Source organism: Cephus cinctus, unplaced genomic scaffold, assembly GCF_000341935.2.
Source record: "Cephus cinctus unplaced genomic scaffold, Ccin1 Ccin1_scaffold0515, whole genome shotgun sequence".
Taxonomy (NCBI): Eukaryota; Metazoa; Arthropoda; class Insecta; order Hymenoptera; family Cephidae; genus Cephus; species Cephus cinctus.
Genome location: NW_014333179.1, coordinates 44,271 through 59,671, shown reverse-complemented (window position 1 = coordinate 59,671; position 15,401 = coordinate 44,271). Strand labels below are relative to the sequence as shown.

At 44.6% G+C, this 15,401-nt stretch overlaps 2 protein-coding genes across 2 annotated transcripts in view; both read left to right on the top strand.

The window, feature by feature from the left end:
- Positions 1-226: 226 nt before the first annotated feature.
- Positions 227-4,891, top strand: LOC107268306 (WD repeat-containing protein 35). Its single transcript, XM_015740948.2, has one exon. It carries the CDS (start codon positions 584-586, stop codon positions 4,118-4,120), a length of 3,537 nt encoding a protein of 1,178 aa, XP_015596434.1. The 5' UTR covers positions 227-583; the 3' UTR covers positions 4,121-4,891.
- Positions 4,892-5,175: 284 nt separating this feature from the next.
- Positions 5,176-15,401, top strand: part of LOC107268308 (glypican-6) — a 51,189-nt gene continuing 40,963 nt past the window's right edge. Inside the window, exon 1 of the mRNA XM_015740955.2 lies at positions 5,176-5,557. Within this exon, the coding sequence (XP_015596441.1) occupies positions 5,410-5,557 (148 nt within the window). The 5' untranslated portion in view covers positions 5,176-5,409. The remainder of the gene's footprint in view (positions 5,558-15,401) is intronic.

Below are 15,401 nucleotides of genomic sequence, written 5' to 3'. Positions count from 1 at the left end.
CCCGAAAGACTTGAAAAAAGTCATGTAGATTTGAAAGGAAGATAAAAAAAATAAAGATTACAGTGCGAACCGAGGAATATGAAAAGTTTTGAAACAACATGGACGTGACCTATTGCATTACTGTCAATTTACTTTAATGAGCGATTTTGAGCTAATAAGTGTCATGGTGGCGCCAAACAAGCCTTTAATATGGCGTCCCTTCCGGATGTTGGCCGGACTCTTACTAGAGGGACTCTATAATTGTATACGCTGTTTGCGAATATGTGAATGTACCCGCGGTATAAACAAATATGGCTGTTTGTTCCATTATTTTCTGACAGAAGTAATATTCACGACTTAACATTGTCATTATACTATGGAACGGATAATTTGACTTTGCGTATATAATGAATTTTATTGGTAACAAAAATTTAAGCTGCCAATGTGTTAAATTCTACTCAGAAGAAATTATTGAAACAATTACTTTAGCTTGATATGTCATACGTTTGAATTGAATGCAATTTTGTAATAGTGGTAGGATTATTGTCAGAGTTCATTGTATTAATTGTGGACTACGATTAACAGCTCTTAGCTGTGCACAAAAATGTTTGTGTATTTAAGCAAAAAGATTGCTATACCGAACAACTTTCGCCTGAATTGTATAGCATGGAATCAGAGACAGGGATTCATTGCTGTAGGAGGAGAGGATGGTCTTTTGAAAGTCCTTAGAGTTGAATCGAATACAAGCGGTCCTAGTAGTGATGGGAAAACAAGAGGTCTGGCTGCAGCAAGTAACTTGAGCATGAATCAAACATTGGAAGGTCATAATGGACATGTACAAGTGGTTACCTGGAACGAGGAGCATCAAAAATTAACATCGAGTGATCAGCATGGTGTTATAATAGTGTGGATGCTTTACAAAGGATCCTGGTATGAAGAAATGATCAATAATCGGAATAAGTCTGTGGTTAAAGGAATGTCCTGGAGTTCCGATGGTCAAAAAATTTGCATCGTGTATGAGGATGGTGCTGTGATTGTTGGGTCTGTCGATGGAAACAGAATATGGGGAAAGGAACTGAAGAATACATCTCTGACTGGAGTACAATGGTCACCGGATGGAAAACTTTTACTATTTGGTCTGAAAACAGGTGAAGTTCATCTCTACGATAATCAAGGTGTTTTCCTTATGAAGCCCTCATCGATATTTGGAAATTCTGGACAAACACAAACTATCGTAGCTCTCCATTGGTATGATGGCAAGAATGGCTATGTCGCCCTAGACTGCCCAACACTGGCTATCTGTTATCAAAGTGGCAGAGTACAATTAATGAGAAACGAGAGTGATGACAACCCTGTCGTCGTAGAAACAGGAATGACAGCTGTTTGGTGTTCCTGGAACAACAGCGGATCCCTACTAGCAGTTACTGGTTTATTGCCATTATTAACCAATGGTGAAAAAAAGGACACTAACTTTATACAATTTTACACTCCATTTGGTGAACACGTGAGGACTTTAAAAGTTCCTGGTAGAGAGGTTACCTGTTGTGCTTGGGAAGGTGGATCGCTCAGGGTAGCTCTCTCCGTAGACTCCCATATTTACTTTGCAAATATACGGCCGGACTATAAGTGGACTTACTTCAGTAACACAGTGGTATTCGCCAACGAGAGAATTACGAAGGATGGCGTCTGCGTTATCTTCTGGAACACCACTAATAATTCTTGTTGTACAAAATACGTGCGTTCTCTCATTTCCGTCGCTTCTCAGGGAGAACACTGTGTCCTGGCAACTAGAAATGAAGCTAATCAAGGAATGGAGCAATTTGCATTGATCGTATGTAACACCATAGCCACTCCGATAGACACCAAGTACCTGGACCTGGAACCTCTATGGATAACCATGACAAGTAATACTGTCATAGCAGCTTCTAAAAATAATTTTATTCTATGGAACTTTCGAACGCCACGAAATTCTGCGTTAAATGCTGGCAGAACTCGACGGGACAGGATCTACCATGTGGATGACACTCCTACAGGTGTTACGGAAGTCATACAAGACTTGGATAGAGATAGAACTTTTGAAACTCCTGTGAACACTAAGGCTACTGTTGATCCTATTTGTACTATATGCTCTACAGAGAAGATTCTCTTGGTTGGTAGAGAATCTGGAATGATACAGTGCTATTCGTTACCTCAAGTTACATTGACAAATAGATACAGCACCAATGCGAGGCCATGTAAAATGGCAGTCAATTGTAATTCCACCAGAGCCTCCATAATAGACACTTCTGGTATCCTGACCATGTTGGATTTTGAAAATCAGAAAGGATCTGGTGATAATGAGGATTGTAGTAAATTTGAAAGAAAGGATGTGTGGGCAATGTGTTGGGCTCAGGATAATCCTACTCTGTTAGCAATCATGGAAAAGACAAGGATGTATGTTCTACGTGGCTTAGATCCCGAGGAACCAATATCTTGTTCGGGATATATCTGTTCCTTTCATGATTTAGAGATCAGATGTGTACTATTAGATGATCTCATGCAACATCCGGATGACACAAGACCAGATCACATCCTAGACCTTGAAGTGAAATCGTTAAGAGATACTAGAGAATTACTAGCCAAAGTTGGTCTGAAGGAGGCCAATAACTTCATCCAAGATAATCCTCACCCTAGATTATGGCGTCTATTGGCAGAATCTGCCCTGAAACAACTGGACTTGGAAACTGCTGAGAATTCAATGGTACGCTGTACAGATTACCTAGGAATTCAGTTCATTAAACGTCTACAAAACGTTCATAATGATCAGCTGAAACGCGCTGAAGTTGCTGCCTTCCTGGGTAACTACGACGAAGCTGAAAAGCTTTATCTTAATTTGGACCGTCGTGATCTGGCTATTTCTCTTAGACAAAAGCTTGGCGACTACTTTCGGGTGGTGCAGCTCATGAAGATGGGTATAGGTGGTTCCGATAAACAGATGGAACATGCTTTCAACAAAATTGGTGACTTTTTTGCAGAGAGACAGAACTGGGATGGCGCCAGGGAGTATTATGAGAAGGGTCGAAATCTGGAAAGACTTATACAATGCCATTACAAGCTAGAAGATTACCACGAACTGGCAGCAACTGTGGATCAGCTTCCGGACAAAAGTCCAATCTTGAAGACAGTAGCAAGAATGCTGGCTTCCGTGGGTATGTGTCCCCAGGCAGTAAACGCTTATATAAAATACGGTGACGTTAAGCAAGCAGTAGATACTTGTGTTAGATTGAATCACTGGGACCAAGCTGTGGACTTGGCAAAAACGTACAAGATGGTCCAAATTGGGGACTTATTAAATAAGTATGCAGAGCATCTTTTATCAAATGGCAAGAGACTTCAGGCTATAGAATTATACAAGAAGGCAAACTGCCATCTCGAAGCAGCAAAATTACTCTTCAAGTTAGCTGAAGAGAAAGCTAAGGAAAGAAGCAATCCTCTCAGGGTAAAGAAGATTTACGTTCTGGCTGCTCTTCTCATAGAAGATCATATCAAGAATACACCAGCTCTCAAGGGTACCAGAAGTAACGTGGTGATGGGTCTGACTGAAAGTAATGAAGATTCCAAGGTTATCGAAAGAGCGTGGCGCGGTGCAGAAGCCTACCACTTTCTTCTTCTAGCTCACAGACAGCTTTACAATGGAGAATCAGATGCTGCGACGAAGACATCTCTTAGGCTAAGGGAGTACGAGGATATTCTGGATTCAGAAGACATTTATTGTCTGTTAGCATTGTCCAGCTGTCTCAATAGAGCTTTTGCAACCTGCTCCAAGGCTTTTATAAAACTTGAATCCCTAGAGAAGATCTCCGAGTCCAAGAAAGAAGATTATGAAGATCTTGCATTAAGTATCTTCACTAAGTACAGTCCTAAGGATTCTCGCAATTCCAGGACCGAATGTGTCAACTGTGAAACCATGGTTCCTGATTGGTGCGTCGCATGTCCCAATTGCTCATCCAGATTTCCGGCCTGCGTCGTTTCCGGAAAACCTTTAATGGATCTGACTACAGCCTGGATCTGCACTGTTTGCAGACACTACGCAGCCACTGAACGGGACGTTGTTAATATCAATGCTTGCCCACTTTGCCATAGTACCATAACATATATTTAAGAAATGGCGACGCGACGATAGTCTGACTACGTAAAACTATATTGTATTTACACGCAATAAGTAAGGCCTTATATGATTTTTAACGACTAAATAATATTTGCAGTAAATCAGTATTATATAATGCAACAATTAGTATATCTTGATCACAAGATTACTCCAACTTTTTAATTAAGATAAGTTGTATATGTTATGCTCACCTACATACACTGTAGTACAAATTGAATCCGTCCGATTAGTGTTAAATGTAATTTATATTATCTGTGAAGACATATATATATATACACACACAAAAGTATATAATGTATTGATAAAGTAAACGCGTTTCCTGTCTCTAAATACATTCCATAGTAATCGTTAATCAATTTGCTTAACAACGAGTCACTCCTCTTGAATCAATGATAAATTAGAACGATAAAGATATATAAATACTCTACAGAATATACAATTCCAAACACACACAATAATAGATAAAGAGGTACACGTATCTCCAATGAATTTTCAAATACCTAATCAAATCTAATGCAGCAGCCGCGAGTCAGGCGGTACCATATAAGTTATCAAGACGATAGAAGCAAAAGTAAACATATATATCTCCACAGTCTCATTCTGTCAAGTGCATCCAAAATTGAATCTTTAATGAACTTGTTTTATGTCCCAAGAGTTACCCCGAGGGCACATAAACTTTCATAATTTCCCGTCGGAAAGCGAGAGAGAACAAGAAAAATAGATCAAAAACGTTCAGAGGCTTCTTTAATCCCATGCTAAGATGAGCCACCCGAATTAAAACGTGGCCGCCATTGCGTTATCTAAAATTGTAATTGAAAAATCATTTGGGTATAGTACACATATCGTTTCGTCATTTGGCCTTCATTATTTCGCCATTGCACTCTGTCCGTATTATAAAACAAACTACCACAAGCACCACGTGAAAGTTCAGCGCAGAGATTCAAAGATGCGAAGCGATGGTGTAGAAGGAGATTTTACCCACAATGCCTCAGGGGCCTTGGTACTTGAGTGCGCATGCGCACTGGAACCGACCCTGTACCCGTCGTAAACGCTCAGTCCGTCTCCTGAGTACGTGGGGAGAGGATCGCGCGGTTGCCTCCGCTCCACGTTCTTTTTAGCCACTGCCACCACGGCTAGCATTCTGATAGGATTAAGTATACAAGCGTCCTGCTACGTTTCCTTCGACACGCTGTATTTATTAGCCGACGAAAACGCGAATGTGTACCTAAACGTGTAACTTTAGACTTAAGTGTGTTACTTCGATACAATTTTTGTGTGTGATTATGAGTGCTCCGTCAATCCTCCTGTGCGTGCTTGTGACGCTGAGCGTCGCGACGACGAACGCTGCAAGACTCAAGTGTGATGCTGTCAGGCCCTACTTCGAGGCACAGGGCTTCCCACCCAGCGATATACCCAAGGATCCTATCTCATGTGAGTTAATCTTTTTGTCTATAAGGTTACCGAGTAATATTACTTTATATTCCTTCTGAGATACGTGCCACGTTTTGTTTTGTCTATCTGCCAGGAAGATACTGTTGATACTTTTAGATACTGTTTATCAGATGTTACATTGGCTGATTGTAATTGCAAGTTTTATACGTTCTTTCATTTTACTCGATTTACCTAGAGCGGCGTGGGTCGACGGTATGTTTTTCTTTTGTTCCTTCAAAGAAACGTCACTCTAAACCTAACCAAGAGCCACGTGTATTTTTTTATTGACGTTCATTACAATCCTTAGTCTCGGTCTGAACTGATTCTATCACTTTTCATAGCTGTCTGTACGGTGCTATGATTTACCATTAATTGAAGTAGTGTCGTGCTTTTAGAATTACCAAAGAAAAATTACACGGCAAAAAGCCGGTACTTTGTTCTGCAGTCTGAAAAAGGACAATATGAAGAAAAAAACCGACATACCAATAACACAAGAAAGAGAAATTCAGTGGCTGCAAGAAAATAATTAGCCATTTCTGATAGCTCTTGGACGCAAAGAGGATTTTCACTTTGCTTCGAGTAACCTGAAACAAAATTGTTTGAAACTGTCTAGACGATCGAGGGGAACAAAAAAAGAAATTGTGAGAAGGCAAGTCCGTGTTCGGCTTATCGTGTTGAAATTTGAATAGATTTTTTTATATACACTAAAATGCTATCGGGTTATATTATCAATTTTCTATACTGGGCATGTAACAACATCTCTGGGATGTCTTATCATTCACTCCATTTCACTCACTGATAAGATCCAATTGCCGTTGAATTGCACTGAATTTCCACTCGATAAAATCCGAGACGATTAGAATCAGATATTGGGAGACTGCGTCAATTTTTTTATCCTCGAAAAAAATGTGCTATCTCCATTTCTTTGTTTCTCGGGCACGTATGGCTATTCTATCGAAATAACAGCATCTGCCCATTGCCGGTACAGACTTGTATCGCTGTATGTGCTGTAACTAAAATAACCAAGGGGGCGCATGGAGGTCTGAAGTTTTGAGGAAGGGCGGCCATTATCGATCACCCTTATGTATTCGCGTTGGGTTTTGAAAAACGTTGCCAACTTTTTCCTAACCACCACTTGATCGTCAGCCATTGTTCGAGCTTCCACGATCAACAATCACTGAACGAATAATTACCGTGGCAATATATGTCAGGTAAAGTTTTTTTTTTTTTTAAGCTTCCTCCCTTCAATGCTATTGTTATTATTACTAGTTCGACAATGCGATCGTAACATTATCGGATGTTCCCGGTGGCTTATGGGCACTTTGCTATACACATAGGAATATTTGATAAAAAGCATGTAATCGGCGTAGGGAATTTCATGACGCGAGAAAGGAATTAGGGATTGGATGGGCAGTGAAAATATCCCTAGATTTAGGGATAACTCACGCTACCTGGCGATTCCTTAAAGAGTCGGTGAATTCTCTCGGCTTCAAAGGGAATTTGTGTCTTTGTCGGAGACCTCTTTTTTTTTCCCACTCTCTCGTACGTCTTTGCTTTATCTTCGTCTCTCTCGCTCGAAGATCTCAGCAGCGGCCATAGAATGACTAATGGTACATCGATTGGCCGGATGCTGGTCTTACCGAATTATTGTCTCTTAATTCGTAGGGACTTTCATCCACTTTTATACCCATTGCCACGCTAATCACAGTTCCCATTCTACGTTATACCGTACCGGCCACTCGTACCAACGTACATACACAGGGTGTCCACATACGACCGCATACCAATAGCGTGGTCGTGGTCCTCGATAAAAAGTAAGGTAAAAGTGTACTTGAACATTTTTCATTTTGCCCTTTAGATTACACGAATTTCTCATTTTTGACTTCCAATCACGCGCGTAGCTTCGAGACACAACCAAAAGTCTAAGACGGGGCAGACAGTAGTTCCGAAGTGGCACCGAAGGCGCCACTGGGAAGATTCTTACCAAATCGAGTAGTGGCCGTCAAGACAAATCTGACGAGAATTTCCGTCCTTCGAGATCGTCGCTCGTAATTCCCAGATCTCACGGATGGGGCCCCCTCCTTCGTCTCCCGACCCGTGAAACATTAATTTACTTCAATGAAACTGTCTCAAATGACATTTTTTTTCTCGCTTCCTTCTCGATCACTCCTTGTTCTCCTGGGGCAGGGACGCAGACATTCACGGATAAATTTTCAACAATTGTCGTCTCCCCCCTGCCTCCCCTCTCCTCCTCCTCCTCCTCCTCCTCCTACCGCCAACCCCATTTAATGCCAGCGACTCCAGTCGACACTCGAGTCCACGTGAAGAATCTTTTTGAATGTCCGTTAATTAGGTGTCTGGTATTTTTTTGCCCTCTGGACTTCGCGCTTAGCATTTCTACGTAGGCCTGGGATATCAGCGTGAGACAGATAGAGGGAGGAAAGTGCGAGAATGTTTGTGTGTGAGAGAGAGAGAGAGAGAGAGGGAGAGAGTAAACTGACTGAGCGCAATCGAGGATGGAAATAAATGGACGAGAGCGAAAGAGCTATGAGTAAGACAAGGACGGAGGATTGAATAAGTGAAACAGCCGGATAAAAGAAAAACATCGTTTGCACAATATTTTTCGTGTCTCAAGAATTTCCCTAGTCCACTTCCAGCGTTCCGCTGTTTCAATGTAGTTTCTCGTTCCGATGAACTTCCAGCTGAACTCACCGGTTACGCTATTTATAATTCATTTTTAATCTCATTTCGAGTCTCTCTCTCTCTCTCCCCCTTTCCCCCTTTCTCAACCCTGCCACTCACCCTATCCCCCCTCACAGAAACAAACAATCAATCATTCAGTCTGTCTCCATTTTGAATTACTTGCTCTTATTCCACGTTTCTCTGGTCTTTTCTTGTTTTTTTGCCTTGCCCCCCCCCCTACCCTCTCCCTCCCTCCCCCAGTCCTCCGATAATTATTTATCCGTGTTCCAACGATAACTCTGTCAAAACCCATGACGCGGCTATCTCGCCTAAGGAAGAGGGGGGTTAACAATATTTTTTTCTTTTTTCCTTCGAATGCACACGTTACTCGCGCCTGGGAAAAAATGCACTCCACTAACCTCAACCCACGTCCAAGGTGAATCTACCGGCGCCCTCCCCTCCCGCCCCCTCGATCCCCCCTTCATTCGTTAGGAATGACGAGCCCCGTACTCTCATTTGACTACCTCCGGACGTTATCGGTCCCGCGTCACGGGTTACACGGAACATCGATATACCCGGTGATCCTTCTCGATATTAATCGATTCCCTCCGCGTGAACGTTACGCTGGCAATCGAGTAGCAATTAGATTTAAAGTGCACGCTGCGTCATCCGACAGTGTCAAGTAAACGTCGCCATCTTTCTTTTTTATCCGTCTATCCGGTCAACTACTACAGGAAAACCAGACGTATCCGAACGTCGAGGCAAATTCAAATTTTTCCTTACCGGCTAGCCTTTATCGTCGTTATCACTTGCGGCAATACTTGTAACATCGTTAGTTGGATCGAATACTTTTTCGACCCTTGAGGAATGACGGAAAACCTTAAGGGGTTGAATAAAAAAATTTAGTCTTTTCTTTCATTAAAAAAAAAAAAGCTCATGATCTCCCTCGGAAAATATTAACAGTTTTCACTCGAGTGCCAGCTGCAGCTGCAGCACACGCGCACACAATGGCGTCCCATTGATCCCGCCCGACGCCATTCACTGATTGATCTCTTTTGAAAAATAATACAGTCGATGCACCGTGCATTGCCCCTCGTCTCAGCTCCTCCTTGCTACCTTAACGCCACCTCCCTCCTCTGTTGTCTCGGCTTACGTTAACTCGGGTCGAGGATCAGCCTTATGGACACTGACAATTATTTGCACGGAAGGAAATGAAACTCTCAAGATACAATTGTCACGTAGGTACATGCATGAAGAATATATGGGATATGTATTTTTGTCACTTTATGAGTCAAGCTTATACGTTAGGCTTGTAAGATATACGTGTCTATCTATGTGTATATATATATATATTGTCTCGCCTTATAACCTCGCTTCAGTTTTGCTTCTAAACCCTGTCATTCCTCGTCCCACCCACTTAGTCCAGTCCCAGTGCACGCCGGGAAGTTTAGCCGTTGAGCACGTGACACGACGGCCTCCGATATTTTTACCTGATGCCCAAGTGAAATTGGCAGGGGTGGGCGGGCGCTACGGAGAATCGGCTTTTACGAGTCTGCACAAGCAAAGTCTGGCGCACGTGCATAATGAAGCACGATGCTCGTGGAAGCCGCCATTTGCACGTTCTTTTTTTTTCCCCCTAATGACGTCACTAGCCTCGTACGAGCCCTGGAAAAATGTTGGGGCACCGCCTGTATTCGTACGTATCATCGGTATTTTCGGTAAAGCCGTACCGACTGTCGTATCCTCTTTATTTCCTTTTGAAAACCCCATAGGGAATTGTTTTCGTAGGCCTTCGTATCGTCTAGTGATATTTTTAATCCTCGATTACGCAATCGCTCCTGGTCATTTATACAGCGCTATCGGCTTGTACTCTCTGTGTATATAATTGTAAGCCGTTGTCCCGTCGTGTCGAGCGGTCGTCGATATAGTGTTTTCGGCATCCCTAGAAGGTTATATTTCTTCTCTCTCTCTCTCTATATCTCTCTCTCTATCTGGTCTTAACGCATAACTTGAACTGCCTGGCTCTTTTGTTGTCACGCTGGCAGCCACTGCCGGATCGCCCCTCCTGTCACTCGACACTTGACCACGGCGTTGCGAGTTGCGTTCACTCCCCGTAACGTTACTGTCTCCGCGTCGAGTTGGTAGGACTGTGTACATTCTCAGGCAGTGTTACGAATCGCCCTTTGGACACCCTGAGTCTCATCCCCAACCGATTCTTTAGGGTGTTTTGTGCGTACCAACCCTTTATCACGTGCTCGTAGGCGTTTCGATCCGTACGGTTGGCAGCGGTGAAATATTATTCTCACCTGCGAGTCTCGTGTCTCACTTTCGATTCTGGGCGCTAACGGTGAATATAAAATTTTTCCCTTGCTGGTTTTGTCCCCTAGGGAATTTTTTTTTTTCATTGTTTTCTTCGGACGCTATCTCCCGACGACTGCTAGAGACTCGCTGAATATCGTGACGCGATATTTATGAGTTACGTTGGGCGAAGGGGGATGTTAGTTTTTTTTTTCTTTTTTACGTAAATTGGCACTAGCAGTCGTTTTGGATTTTAACGATTTTCTTTTTACCAGCTATCTTCACACCAATCCGATTTAACGGTTGATCCTCGCACGGTTGGGTTCTCGCGTACTTTTTCAGCAAGAAATTTCTGAGTGTGCTCGACTATTTCAATGCCACACCTTGTTGGCATTTAAGGGTTGAAGGGCTCTCGTTTCTTTTTTTTTCTTTTTTTCGTAGTAGCTCTCTCTCTCTCTCTCTCTCTCTCTCTCTCTCTCTCTCTCTCTCTCGCTCGCTGTAGCACCGCTTTTTCCTACGTTCTCGCGCTTTCTTTTTTTTTTCCTTCTTCTGTCTATGGGAAAGAGGGGAGACGCGTGCAAAACCCGAGAACCCGAATGAAGGAGAACGAACCCGTACGGTAATAGCGTTTGGGGGTGGGGGTGGGGTGGGGGTGGCGTTGGATGGGGAATTGCGAGACAGGGTGGGACAAAAAAATGTAACAGCGTGCTTTAGCCTCAATCTTTTTTTTCTTTTGGAATAAAAATTCCGTCGTTCCTCGCTCGCAGGCAAATTTTACTCGGGGCCCTATCCAGTGTCCCATATCGGCTCGCGTGGCTATCACGTGGTTATCGTACGCCGTAACTTAGGCGATTTCGGTTCCCATGGGATTCTTACCGTATCGTTTAGTACATGACTCTCTGCGGTGTCGCGGGGTCTCGCGTAGTGCGCGCGCTTAAGAAAAGACGTAATTAGTTTTCGTTCCGAGGGGACGTACAGTTTTTGGATCTCGACCGGGCCCCAGGAAGTCTCGGGTCTGCTCTGTATATGGTGAAAGTTGCACGTGGCCAGCCCTCCCCTCCGGTGCCCTGTTATCCCGCGTCTCTCTTCCTCCACCAGCACTTCTTGTTACCCTCTCAGTCGCCCTTCGTTTTCTCACGCACGCTTTAAAAATATCTTCACGGACACGCGTGGTGCGCCGTCCTGTATAATTCGTCCAGCATCCACCAGTCACGTGGTTGTTTATTATTTTCTCATCCCTTCTCTTCCGCGCTGCTTGAACTTTTTCCGTACGCGCTCTCTCTCTCTCTCTCTCTCTCTCTCTCTCTCTCTCTCTCACACACTCTTGTGCATATCCCTGGGCGCTTTAAACGAAGGCAAAAAAATGTAACGTCCCCCATTGCCGCAGGTAACGATACAAAGAAGCGGGGCTGAAAGGGTCCAAAAAAAAAAAAAAAAAGATAAAACGCAACCCTCGCTAAGGCTCGAACTCGGGCAAGGGCTGATTTTGAAGTACGGTTAAATCGTCCGCGCGGGGAATGTTTTTTTGCCCTTATGTAAATATTACGCGAAGCTTCGTAATTCGAAAGGGTCGGCGTTGGGGGAGGGGGGGGGGACGGTATTAAGGGTAGTTTCCATAGGATGAACCAAACGGTACAAACTGATTATTAACACGTGCGCGGTGCCTCGGGTCAGGGCCGTACTATCCTTGCATACCACCCCCCTTGCCCCCTCTTTACAATTTTCTCGTACTTTAACCAACTCTTTTTTTTTTTTCATCTTTTTTTTTTGAACTTCCCCTCTCTCTAAGTGAGTTTCCGTGCCAAAGGAAAAAGGTCAAACGACCCCCCCCCCCCTCGTCCTCCTCCACCCTCCCGGTCGCCCTCGCCCACATACCCCTATACCGACAATTCAGGAACCCTAACGCCACAGCTACGTCAGTCCCGTGGCTGCTTCGAGGCTCTCATTAAAAAGTCATTAACATCTCGTCGGCGATAATGAATGTGTTTTAGAAAATTTTTCTCGCGCACGCCAGACTTCACCCCTACGATCGGCATGCCAGACGTCTAACCGACGTCTACGGGGGACCCCCGTAGTAAATGCGTGAGTCTATATATATATATATATTTTTTTTCTTTGGTTTGCTTTGATTTTTTTTTCTCTCACGTCTCAACTTCTCTGTCTCTTTCTCTCTTCTTCCGGCCACGACCTTCCCCCTTCTGTCGCCCTGCCCTTCACGCCCCTGGCTATCGCGGTACCGTGGTCCCCCTCACCACCCACCCCTCATCCGTCATCGTCAATGCGCTTTTTTTTTTCTTTTTTTTTTTTTTTCACGCCATTGGCCAACCACTTCCTGCTACCGGGAAATACGAACCCAGCACCCTCCCCTTGAACCCCTTCTCCCAGGGGCGTACCGCGACTTTTGCGGCTTCTCGCAATTACTCGCGCCGTGTCTTCGCTGAATTATCACGTCAATTTCTATTAAGGGCGGTCGATGATATTTTTGAGGAAAATAAAAAAATTAACACGCGGGATCGCATTGTTGTCTGTCAATCGACGTTTCGTACGGGACGAATTGTCGGGTAAAATCTTTAACGTTAATTGTCACTTGGCTCTCTGTGCTATTGAATTCATTGTTATCTGGCTAATCGAAATTCACCAGACGACACGTGACCCGTCCGTTTGAGTTGTACGGCAAAGCCGGTGTCACACGATGCGCTTGACCCTGCCTAGAATCTGTCCGCACGTGTTTCGCGACTCGCGGATATGAAATCTCAGGCGAGATTCGTCCGACGGCTCTTAGCTATGTATAGATTCGTCCCGGCTCTTCGAGTCGCTGTACTCGATTCGTGAAGTACGAATCAGAACCTCGAGGGGTGGATTGTGTCACACGACACCCCGGATACGCTGCAACCTGAGCTATCGTCTACGTGTATCTGTATTATATAAACATATGTGCACACCACGAGCACGTGTCAGTGGGGGAGATGTGTGCGCGTGTCAGGCACGTCATTCGCATCTGTCGTTTTCAACGAGCGATCGATAATTCCACCCTTCGTCCTCCTTTCGTCTCTACCCCCCACCCCACCCCGGGTACCGCGACCGTGCACCCACTGAACTGAACTCAAACCTCTGCGACCCCCCCACCTAACAGGCTTTACGCTTTGGTCATTGTCCGATACCGCCGTTCATTTTTACTCTCTGTACCTAACGCGGCGGCCGGTCCCAAGCCCCCCCATCGATTGTACAGGGTGTCGGACGAATTAACGGCGCAATAAATGCCATAGGAATACCCGAGGTGTGAATTGGGGAGAAGAAAATTTTTGTTCATAATTTTTTTTTTTACCTCTAAATTTCAAGGGTTGTTTTCTTTCCGGTTCGATCGAGTAGGCCCGTGCAATGCGCTTTATGGATATTGTCATGAAGTCGACGGGGACGGGTCCAGGACGTTCAGCCTTGTTTTTGGGGTTAAATTCGGACGTGGTAATTTCTCCGATAAGGTGTCACGCCTGGCTACATTCGATTCAACGTCTATGACCTGACTTAAGCTTGTCCCACAACGAAATCCGTAACGGCAGCAGTCAGAGGCCAGTACCCGGAGCCTTCGACCCCTAACCTAGGTCTCTTGGTTCGTGCGACGGGGTCTCCTTGCGGCAACGCGGTCGGCCGACGTGACAAATAAGCTGCGGACACACAGAGTCTCCTCCGACCCGTAGACCGCGAGTTTACAGACTGCCCCGTAGCCGTGGGGGAATCCCCCTAGTCCCACTTCTCCATTCTAACTCTTTACCTTTTGCCTCCGCGCTGGAATGCTGCTGTTAAATAAACAAATAGATAAACAGGGCCTCGCCAACTTGCAGGACGGCCTCCTTGGTTTATTCTCCCCGGAGAATACGTACGCCAGCGACTTCTCTCTACTATCTTCACCCGCTCGCACTACACTGGTATATATAATTTCTGCATGAATCATATATATATATATATACCAACCTGTAAATTGTGTATAAACGCTCGAAACGTACCAGCCGACGAATCGTCTCTACACGCGTATACGTTCGCGACTGCTGGCGCCCTCTACGAAATACGTATCTTCCCATTTAAAACTTGCGGATCTGTTCGTTAATCGGCCATTTTCCAGACCCGCCAACACATACCGCAGTGGCCTCCAGAGGGGCTGCTCCTTGCCATACGCGAAGGTCTTGTTTACAGGCTGAATAAGTCGCGTGAAAATATGAAGCGCGCGGTGCGCCGCCACCGCCACCCGCGGACGCCGGGCGAAGCTTATGAAAAAGTAAAATCCAGACCCAGGAAACGTTGTTTTGGTAATTTCTGTCGCGTATTCGAGAATTAACGTTGCGCCTCGAGATAAAACTGTTTAAGACGGAGCGAGAGAGAGAGAGAGAGAGAGAGAGAAGTTAAAACGACGGATGAACGTGGTGTAGATGGAAGTATGGGTGGTCGGGGGGGATAAATTCGGTTAGACGTCTCGGTCGGTTGGGCTTGGAATAAAATAAATAAATAAATAACGGCCACGTGGCCGCCAGACGTATTCCTAAAAAAGATATATCCAAGCGTTACATTTTAACCCTTCGTCCTCTTTCTCCTTGTCACTCTTAGCAGCTATCACTCTCTCTCTCTCTCTTTCGCTCACGTTGGTTCCAATGGCTTTTCGGTGTTTGGTTCACGAATTTCGAATTTTTTTTCAAGCTTAATTAAACACATCGATTCTCATTGGTAATTAACGTCGATTATCAAGTCACTCGGCGCAAACAGTCCATAGATAAGAAACTCTTGGGTTGTCTATGCTAATGAGGTAATACCGGGTGAGATTCTTAATGGGAATGAAATCGGGTTCTAGTGGGACAGTCGGAAGGGAGGAGGGGGG

Coding starts and splice junctions, on each gene's coding strand:
- LOC107268306 (XM_015740948.2), top strand. CDS start 584: ATGTTTGTGTATTTAAGCAAAAAGATTGCTATACCGAACAACTTTCGC.